Source organism: Engraulis encrasicolus, chromosome 16, assembly GCF_034702125.1.
Source record: "Engraulis encrasicolus isolate BLACKSEA-1 chromosome 16, IST_EnEncr_1.0, whole genome shotgun sequence".
NCBI lineage: Eukaryota > Metazoa > Chordata > Actinopteri > Clupeiformes > Engraulidae > Engraulis > Engraulis encrasicolus.
In genome coordinates, this window is record NC_085872.1 from 14,080,005 (window position 1) to 14,089,497 (window position 9,493).

At 44.4% G+C, this 9,493-nt stretch overlaps 1 protein-coding gene across 4 annotated transcripts; it reads left to right on the forward strand.

Annotated features, from left to right (window-relative positions):
- The first annotated feature begins 2,747 nt into the window (after positions 1 to 2,747).
- LOC134465203 (UAP56-interacting factor-like) lies at positions 2,748 to 9,394 on the forward strand. Of its 4 annotated transcripts, none has more exons than XM_063218741.1 (10): positions 2,748 to 3,098; positions 3,426 to 3,569; positions 3,727 to 3,881; positions 5,140 to 5,264; positions 5,383 to 5,455; positions 5,573 to 5,628; positions 6,066 to 6,143; positions 6,336 to 6,465; positions 8,437 to 8,520; positions 8,773 to 9,394. In XM_063218741.1, exons 1-10 carry the CDS (start codon positions 3,041 to 3,043, stop codon positions 8,869 to 8,871), a joined length of 1,002 nt encoding a protein of 333 aa, XP_063074811.1. In that variant the 5' UTR covers positions 2,748 to 3,040; the 3' UTR covers positions 8,872 to 9,394. The 4 variants fall into 4 exon arrangements, with proteins under 4 accessions (XP_063074811.1, XP_063074812.1, XP_063074813.1 ...); XM_063218742.1 differs by having other exon boundaries at positions 6,069 to 6,143; XM_063218743.1 differs by lacking the exon at positions 8,437 to 8,520.
- The last annotated feature ends 99 nt before the right edge of the window (positions 9,395 to 9,493 follow it).

The window sequence follows — 9,493 nt, forward strand, 5'->3', positions numbered from 1 at the left end:
TAGTTTTGTAAACATTTACCAACTTGGGGCAAAGCTACACCCCTTAAACCTTAAGGTGTCCCACATTAGGCATCGTCCCACTTTAGGGCATTCTACCCTATAAGGGAATGTCCCTCTTTAGCCTCCTTTAAGATGGAGATTAAAAAGCGGCTTTGAGCCCAACAAACATGTTCACACTGATAGTCTGAACCTCTACACCGCGTGCACACACACACACACACACACACACACACACACACACACACACACACACATAATACATAGCCCTATCTTGGGACCATTTTCTTTTTTTTCTTCGTATTGACGTGCTTTTTGCGTCTGTATTGTGTTTCATTTCTTTTGTTACCAACAGTCTGTTTTGGTTTTAGATGTATGCTTGGGATTTTAATTTATAATGCTTGTAAACATCTAGCCTGCCTATTTTGGACACCATGTGGAAATTAGCCTTTGGGCTACAATCTGGCACATTTACATATGTGCATGTATGTATATGTTCATTAATGTGCAATGTCCTGAAGAAATAAATGAAATGAAATGAAAAATGAAAACAGCGTCTCATGCTCCCTGTGAAATTTCTATGAGCTGCTGCTTGGCCGCAGGGCCCCCAGAGGTGTTTGAAAGTAGATGGCAGAGGCTGCCTTGCATTTGGAATAATAGACACCCAGTCTTGGTGGCAGAGAGCATGGCTGGTCTGCCAGGGGAGAAAGTAGCAGGGGGTCCTACTGTGGCACTTATGGTAGAGCACTCATCTACTATGCAGTCGACCCAGGTTCGATTCCCGGCCTGGGTCCTTTGCCACTGGCCCTTCCCAGTCTCTCTCTCTCTCCTAACTCATTTCCTGTCTCTCCTCCACTGTCCTGTCTGATAGTAAACCATGAAGGGTTGAAAAGCCCCCAAAAATGCTTCAAGAAAAGAAAAAGAAAGAAAGTAGCAGGGAAATACTTGGACAGCTGGTGAGAAGCTTCCAACAGGGCACAGCACTAATAAGTTGCCTCCTGGATTCATGAGACAGCCAGGGCCAGGGCTGGAGTGAAGTGAAAGCCCACCTGGGAAACTCCAACTCCCATTGTCATTGTGACACAGCACTTTACAACACACAAGCGTTAACTGCACACAATGAAATTGCATTTATGCCTCACCCGTGCAAGGGGGCAGCCCCTAATTGCGCCCCAAGGGAGCAGTGTAGCAGGACGACATGATCAGGGTACCTCAGTCATGGAGGAGAATGGGGGAGAGCACTGGTTAATTACTCCCCACACCAACCTGGCGGTTTTGGAGTCGAACCGGCAAACTTTGGGCTACAAATCTGATGCCCTAACCGCTTACCCATGACTGCCCTATTACCCATGACTGCCTTACAGTGCCCTTCATGTGCTTCTTATTACATGTTTACAAACCTAACAACCGGTATGCCATGCAGGCATTGACAGAGACAATGAAGCCTGTGGCAACATTTTTACTCATGTTTACGAGCTATTTTGACCACAGCAGTCAAAATGAATATTTAAATCTGACTTCTATAGGTCAGCTGCAACGGACTGATGATACCACTCCATTGGGGGGAGGACCAGGCCAAAAGCATCAACTGTATGCCCTGTGTGATGATAGAGGCTGCGTATGGAATGACGGCCGACGAGGTGTCCCGATATCAAGGGAAATAATGGACGAGGCGGAGCGTTCTAAACAGCCCGACGGCGCAGCCGTTCGCTTCGCCAAGTCCATTTTCCCTTGATATCGGGACACCTCGAAGGCCGCTATTTCGCTTATCACCCGGTTACCAGCATTTAAGTATTAATTTATTAATATGTTGATCTAAGGCTTCGTGAGAAAGTAGATTCACCACTGCGCTTGGTACGTTGCTATGGGCACCATTTCCTAATCTAGTGAGACGCGCCTCTATCGGAGGCATGTAAGGACGCGCGCAGAATGTTGGGGTGACTTGACAACCAAATGCGATAGAATTGACGACTGGGTTTTTACTTGACAACCAGATGAGATAGAACTAGTAACGGCACTTCGCCAGAAAGTTAGAAAAGAAGCAACTTGGACGCCCGCACGCCCGCATGACATCATAGGTGTCCTGCTACCGGGGAATAAAGGACACCTGCTCAGCCAATCAGAAGACGTTCCATCTGCTCACTGGGTGATAAATTGGGCTATTGGACTGGTCTAAGCTCAGCGGAATCATGCTGTGACTCCCATACCCGAAATGATGCGTTGACTTGGAGGTGGTGAGTTCAAGACCCGAGGGGGGTGGACTGCACAGGAACACCTCAGTTACACTGGTGCCGTGACCCGGGATGGGAGTGAGGTTTAGAGAGGTGAGTGTGACGGAGGCCAACTAGCAGAGTGTGGCGTGGAACGTTAGTGAAAAAAGCCTCATACTGGGCTATCAGACTGGTGCTTAAGCTCATTGGTATTGTGTTGTGACTCCAATACCCAAACTGTTGCTTTGACTAGGAGGTGGGCGAGTTCAAGACCCGAGGGGCGGACTGCGCAGGTCAGGAACACCTCAGTTACATGCCTTTAGGCCAATCCGGCCATGGCCAGCCAGGGCAGGAGAAGTGAGCAATGGTAGGCCATGTCGGTTCTAAGCCATGGTCAATGGGATGATGATGGTATGCACATGGTATGTTGACATTCCCAACACTATGTTTGTAGATTGGGGCAATTGCCTACTACACAGTGTAAGATTGTAATGCACCCTCCCCCACATTTGAGGGCAGTATCCGATACTTCACCACGGTTTGAGTGAAAAACAGGCTCTGATCTGGCGACTCAAAATGTTCACTCCGTTTAGATAACTTTTGTACACTGGCGGACTATTTAATACACTGTGTGGTACACAAAGGAGACGAACATCTATAGAGTCCATGCACCTTGAGGCAAATCCGCGACTTTCCTCGAATACATCACCCATAGTGCAGTTCGGAAGTTGTTGCCAGCGTTGGGGGAGGAGGAGCTATTTATTCTCAACTAAAACGCACCAGTTTTCTTATCGAAATACCAAGTCTCAGATCCTTTTGCAATTGCAAGCAATATGGAATCCAGAACTGTCGGCTCTTCAGGAGTAAAGGACAAGATCGACTTATCTTTAGGTAAGGCCTGATGACACATATTGGGGCAGTTTTCCCTTTTAGCTAACATAGGCTAAGGCGATATCAGCCTGGCTAAGAACGTTACTGTGTGGGCATTCGATACATTGTATCCGTTCATATTTTCTAACTAACATGTAACATTGTTACATGTATAAATTCCGTGGGTAGCCTACTCATCGCAGCATTGACAACCATGCGCTAGTAAGGTTGCATAGGACTACTTTTGAGATATTGAAAGTTCCTTTCATTATGACCCCCCATTTATGTATCGTTCGTCTCTGGGCAAGTTGCAGTTTTGACTAAGACATTATTATTTCACCTCCACAGACGACATTATACGCTTGAACAAGAAACAGAGACAGGCGTCTAAAAAAGGGACAGTTAACCGTAAAGTCCCACCAAAAGGACGTCTGCCACAAGGAAAGCGTCCAGGACCATCGCCATCAACGCCAGGTGGCACGGCTCAAAGAGGTGATGAATGTACTGTGATGAAGTGGAGAGATTTCTTACTATTGGTCACATGAAGATGGATGTAAAGAGAGATGTGTTGATGTAGCCTACATGTTCTGTTTTGATATCTTTATTGACGTGCCAAAACGATCCAATGTTCTATCACCCATCTTCATAGGGGATATATCCAGATTTGCCCCCCGTGGCCACAGAGGTCCACCAGCTGCTGTGAAACGTCGGCGTGCCCAAGGGGTCATCACTGGCTTGGCTGCACGGAGGTCGACCACCGTTTTCAGAGGAATCGCTCCCTTAAACCGACCTATGGTAGATCAGGTATGTCCTCCAAATGAAGTTTCATGTCAGGACCGCATTGGCCTCTGTCAGCTGTCAATATTCATATACACTGTAAAATTAGTTCCACAAATAATCAACTGGCTTGTGGGGAAACCCAGAGGTTTCCCTTAGGAACCCCTTAGGTTGGCCTGTCTGAAGACTTTAGAAGTTTTTGGAAGAACCCCAATGATCCCTGGAGAATCCTTAGTGTCTCCTCCACAGTGGCAATTGAGGGCTCCTCAGGAATCTTTAGGGGTTCTTCATGGGTGAGCGGTTAGGGCGTCAGACTTGCATCCCAGAGGTTGCTGGTTCGACTCCCGACCCGCCAGGTTGGTGGGGGGGGTAATCAACCAGTGCTCTCCCCCATCCTCCTCCATGACTGAGGTACCCTGAGCATGGTACCGTCCCACCGCACTGCTCCCCATGGGGCGCCACTGAGGGCTGCCCCCTTGCACGGGTGAGGCATAAATGCAATTTCGTTGTGTGCAGTGTGCAGTGTTCACTTGTGTGCTGTGGAGTGCTGTGTCACAATGACAATGGGAGTTGGAGTTTCCCAATGGGCTTTCACTTTCTTTCACTTTCAATTTGCCAGTGGGTTTTAGGGCAGTCATGGGTATGTGGTTAGGGCGTTAGACTTGTAGCCCAAAGGTTGCCGGTTCGATTCCTAACCCGCCAGGTTGGTTGGGGGAGTAATTAACCAGTGCTCTCCCTCATCCTCCTCCATGACTGAGGTACCCTGAGCATGGTACCGTCCTGACGCACTGCTCCCTTGGGGCGCCATTGGGGGCAGCCCCCTTGCACGGGTGAGGCATGAATGCAATTTCGTTGTGTGCAGTGTGTAGTGAACACTTGTGTGCTGTGTCACAATGACAATTAGTTTCCCAATTGGTCTTTCACTTCATTTCATTTCAGTTGACCAGTAAGTCTGAACACTTCAAATTCCTTCAAGGGCCATAAAAGTCCCCAGAGGGTCGTACTATGAACGCAAACCAGGATTTCCCCCTACTCATTATGCTTATATTGAAGGCAGACGCCTTTAAAACGGACTCCAACTTCTCTAGGTCCCTTGAATGTAACTTAATTAGCCTACATAGAAAATTTATTTTTTATGATTCCTTTACAAAATATTTCACATGAAGCTTCGTTCGAGGAACCATTACTTTTTATAGTAGCAACACTAGACCAGTATTAGTGTTTGTTGCTAATGGAAGCTCTAGAATGTTAACTTGTGCCTACCCTCTTTTGTTTACCTCTTCAGAAAACCAAGCCATTTGTTCATGAAATGCAACGCAGGCGCATAAATCAACAGAGACGACCATACAGGCAGACAGAAGCTCCAAAGCCCTCTCACACATTTTCGCGCAAACCCATTCAGTTACGCAGGTAAATTAAAAAGATGAATTGCTTTTTGTGAGAAAAGTATTAATATTGAGGCCCATTGCAATATGAGGCGACATGCAGTACATTGGATTTTATGGTTTGCTGTCTGTTCTCTTTGCAGGACGGCACCACCCACTCATCAAGTACAAAGGGAGGCTCGTCAAGCTACTTTCTTCTCTCGGAGAGGTCTTAAGGTATACATTTCCTTCCAGTGTTGTAATTCTTTATGCGTTATGTGTAGGTGAATGGTGTGAAATCCAGTGTTGCAATTGATTCCTTTTTTGTCCCTCTCTTTGGAATTTACATTACAGGTTCAAGCTGCAGTTCCAAAGACCACAGCAGCACCTGTTGTGCACCAAATGCGTCAGTATGTACCTTTTTAAAATTTTGCATGATTCAAGTAATGTAGTTTCACAAATGGGGGCAGGGCAGTCATGGGTAAGTGGTTAGGGCGTCAGACTTGTAGCCTAAAGGTTGCCGGCTCGACTCAAGACCTGCCAGGTTGGTGGGGGCAGTAATTAACCAGTGCTCTCCCCCATCCTCCTCCATGACTGAGGTACCCTGAGCATGGTATCGTCCCACTGCACTGCTCCATTGGGGGCTGCCCTCTTGCACGGGTGAAATGTAATTTCGATGTGGTGCAGTATGCACCTGTGGGCTGTGGAGTGCTGTGATGGAGAGCACGATGACAATGGGAGTTTGAGTTTCCCAGTTGGGCTTTCACTTTTCACTTTTCACTTCACTCACAAATGGTTAAACAAATAATCCTGAAAGTAACTCACTTGTAATCCTCATTGTGTCCAGCAGATGGCGCACACCATCAACAGTTAACGGGATCCTGACGGTCTGCATTGATAACCCTACTGCAAGGACACAGCCTGAGTAAGTGATTGACATTTCCTTGGCACTACAAATTCATGTTGACTGTTTGTTTAAAGAGCTTAATGAGAAGTCAACTTTGAGGAAATGAATGAATGTGGACTTCAACTGTATTTTTCTCCTTAATTAACAACATTCAACTTCTTACACTAAAATTGGTAGCTGATTAACAAATGTCCCCCTTGCTTCTTCCAGACCAGCTAGAGCATGGTCACTGCACCCTCAGTCAACACCTGCCGTGGAAGTGAAGGAGGAAAAGAAACCAGACAAGAAACCGCCTAAAGGAGTGGCTTTACAGTTCGACATCAACAGTGTTGGAAAACAGGTGATCTCTCTCTCTCTCTCTCTCTCTCTCTCTCTCTCTCTCTCTCTCTCTCTCTCTCTCTCTCTCTCTCTCTCTCTCTCTCTCTCTCTCTCTCTCTCTCTCTCATTGCATGCATTATTTCCTGCATGCCTGTACATTTATATTGACTTTGAAATAGTATGTGCATATGATTCATGTATGCAAGTGCATATTTTGGGTCCATCTCTTTGGCAGAAATGACAGCATACAGTTCAAGGGTCTGTGTAAAGCAGTGCATGTTCTATTTGGCATAGCAATAGTGAAAACAATCATTCAACAATCAATCAATTTTCCATTTTTCAAACCTCTACAAATTGACTTTTTTGGCAGATTTGTCTTTGAGGTTCGTGTAGCCATTGGTGTTTCAAATTCACCCATTTACTCTTTCATTTGCGGTTTAAAATTCACCTATTTACTATTTCAAAAGCCATTGACAGTTTTGAACCCATTTTTCATCTTTTCCAAAAATTGATCAAAGAATTATACAACTGTGCCAGCAAGAAAACTTTATTCATCATGTTTTATCACCAGCATGGAGTGCATTGTCACTGTAGGTTAGCCACACTGTAGCTCCCCACCCCCAATGTAGCAGCACTGTCTTGAAAGAATCGATAGATATCATATCAGGCCACACCATTTAAGGTCCCTACATTGTCAACAAGACTGCATAGGCTTAACCATAATGGGCATATTGTTTCAACTTTTAACGATCATACAGGCCACCATTTTGTGTAAGGAATATGGGCTATAGAGGGCCGATATTCAGCTAGTGCTTTACTTGAGAAGTGGTCGTGGAGCTGCTTATACATCTGGTTATCAGCCGATTATATTCTGGTGGAGTGGGTGGCATGTCTTCTTAAAGATGCACTATAATATTTTTTGTAGTTTATTTCCAGAATTTGTGCGTCCCACTCTCGAATGTTACCTTTTTCACAAGTACTTACCACTACCATCAAATTCTAAGCATTCATTATGACTGGAACAATGGCACTTTTCATACATGAAAAAGGGGATCTTCCCAATGTCCGCCATTTAGAATTTCCAGAAATGGTCATTTTTAGCTGCAACACTTGCTGTACTTTGGTCATACGAGTAAATGTAAGTTTATTACTTAGTAAATATTCATGAAAAGATTGAATTTTGCAATAGGCAGCAGTTTCAATGAGAAGCATAGTTGCAATATTTAATCTGGCAACCGTTCTACACAGTGCACCTTTAAGTTCCAGGGCATATGTCGTTCTGTAACTGTGTGGGTGGGTGACCATTGTGTGAGATCACTGTCTATAGAAGTCAGTGTGTGAGATGCATCCAAAGGGGGTGGGATACGTCAGGGTTCCCCCGTCGGCAGTCAGACATACTTGGAATGTCGTATGGCAAGGGGGAAAAAAACCACCCACCGGACCCATACGCTCATAATGGACCAGTCTAAGTGTGAGGTTAAAATACAACATTGAAATCTGATTGTTTCTTTATTAATAAATTGTCAGAGGAAATGAACATGGCAAAAAGAAAGAAAATGAGCGCAGCAGACAAAATGATAAATTGAAATAACAATACAATTCTTTCTTCTTTTTTTGTTTTGATGGGGTAGAGGAAATGGAGCAATGCACTGCTTAGCGTTACATGAACACAAGCCCATCAGGTTGTTGCTGTACAGTACAATATCAACAGTCTTGGAAAAGTGTGTGTGTGTGCTGCTGTCTAAAATCTTTTAAGACCAGTTTAAAAATCGGCATGAATTGGTCTCTTTTTTTCTCTTTACATTTTGAAGCAATACTAAATACCACTAATCTGATTAAGGGCAAAATTCACATTATTGCCATTTTAAGTGCTCCTAAAGTTTTGAACAGCGGTGCATATATTTATCAAAATTATATTTTCACATGGAATTCAGTGTATGTGAAGTGTTCACGCATGTGTACATGTTGGGTCCATCGTTTAACAAAAATGCAGCATGTACAGCTAGAACCCCTCCCTGAAGAAATTGAATTTACAGTTCGGTATCGACAGTGTTGGAGAGCAGGTGACTTTGTGTCTGTGCGTATCTATTTTCATATTTTCACACCAAATTTGTATACGTGTTTGCGGGTGTACATTTTGGGTCCATCAAATTGGCAACAATAGATACAGCATTTCTTTTGTAGTCTGGACACAAAATGCACATGTGCTTTCATATGTACGTGCACATGGTGTCGGATTGGTGTAAAAATAAGTATGCATGTTTACATTCTACATGCTGTGCTCCGTCATGGTGGAGTTGAACTGACTGTCTGACTGTGCTCTCTACAGACTACTATTACCCTCAATGAACGATTTCGCGTCTTGAAGGAGCGCCGAACGACTGCAGCTAAAAGCACAAAGGCCGGTCGATTCGTCACTGTGGGCTAGTGACACTTGGGGACCCAATTTTGAGACCGTTCCAAGACCGTAAGCATCCCAGCCTCTTCGAGAAAATGCATCTGACCAATGCTCGATAAGCGAGGGTGGAGCTGGCGTTGTGGAGGACTGTGGCCATGAACTTGAAGCCTTTCAAATTTGATCACTTTGATGGACTTTATTACGGTGGGTCGTAGATGGTACAGTGTGCTGTCCTCACAGTTGATTCAGGCTATGACTGCAAGTGTTTTCGTTTGTATTTGAAACTGCCATTGGATTATTTCCTTTTTTCTAAACCAGAGACATGGAAAGTCAGTGAAGTCTTTGTTTGTATGAACTGGCACTGGAATTTTCCCTGTTTTATTTGTATTTTAAACTGCCAGTGGACCTTTTACTTTTTATTGTGTGTATTGTAAACTGCCAATGGAATTTTCTTTTTAATATTAAACATGATGCACTGAAAGTAAGCGAATAATCTTTTCAACCAGTAATTAACTTTTTGGTTTAAATACATTTTTCTAACGTGATATGAAGATTTTCTGGGTAGCAAGTCTTTTTTGTTGCTCTCCTTCTGCTCACTTAAGTTATAAAGGTGGACATTTCTCCTCACAAAACTTTGCTTAGACAAAAAAGC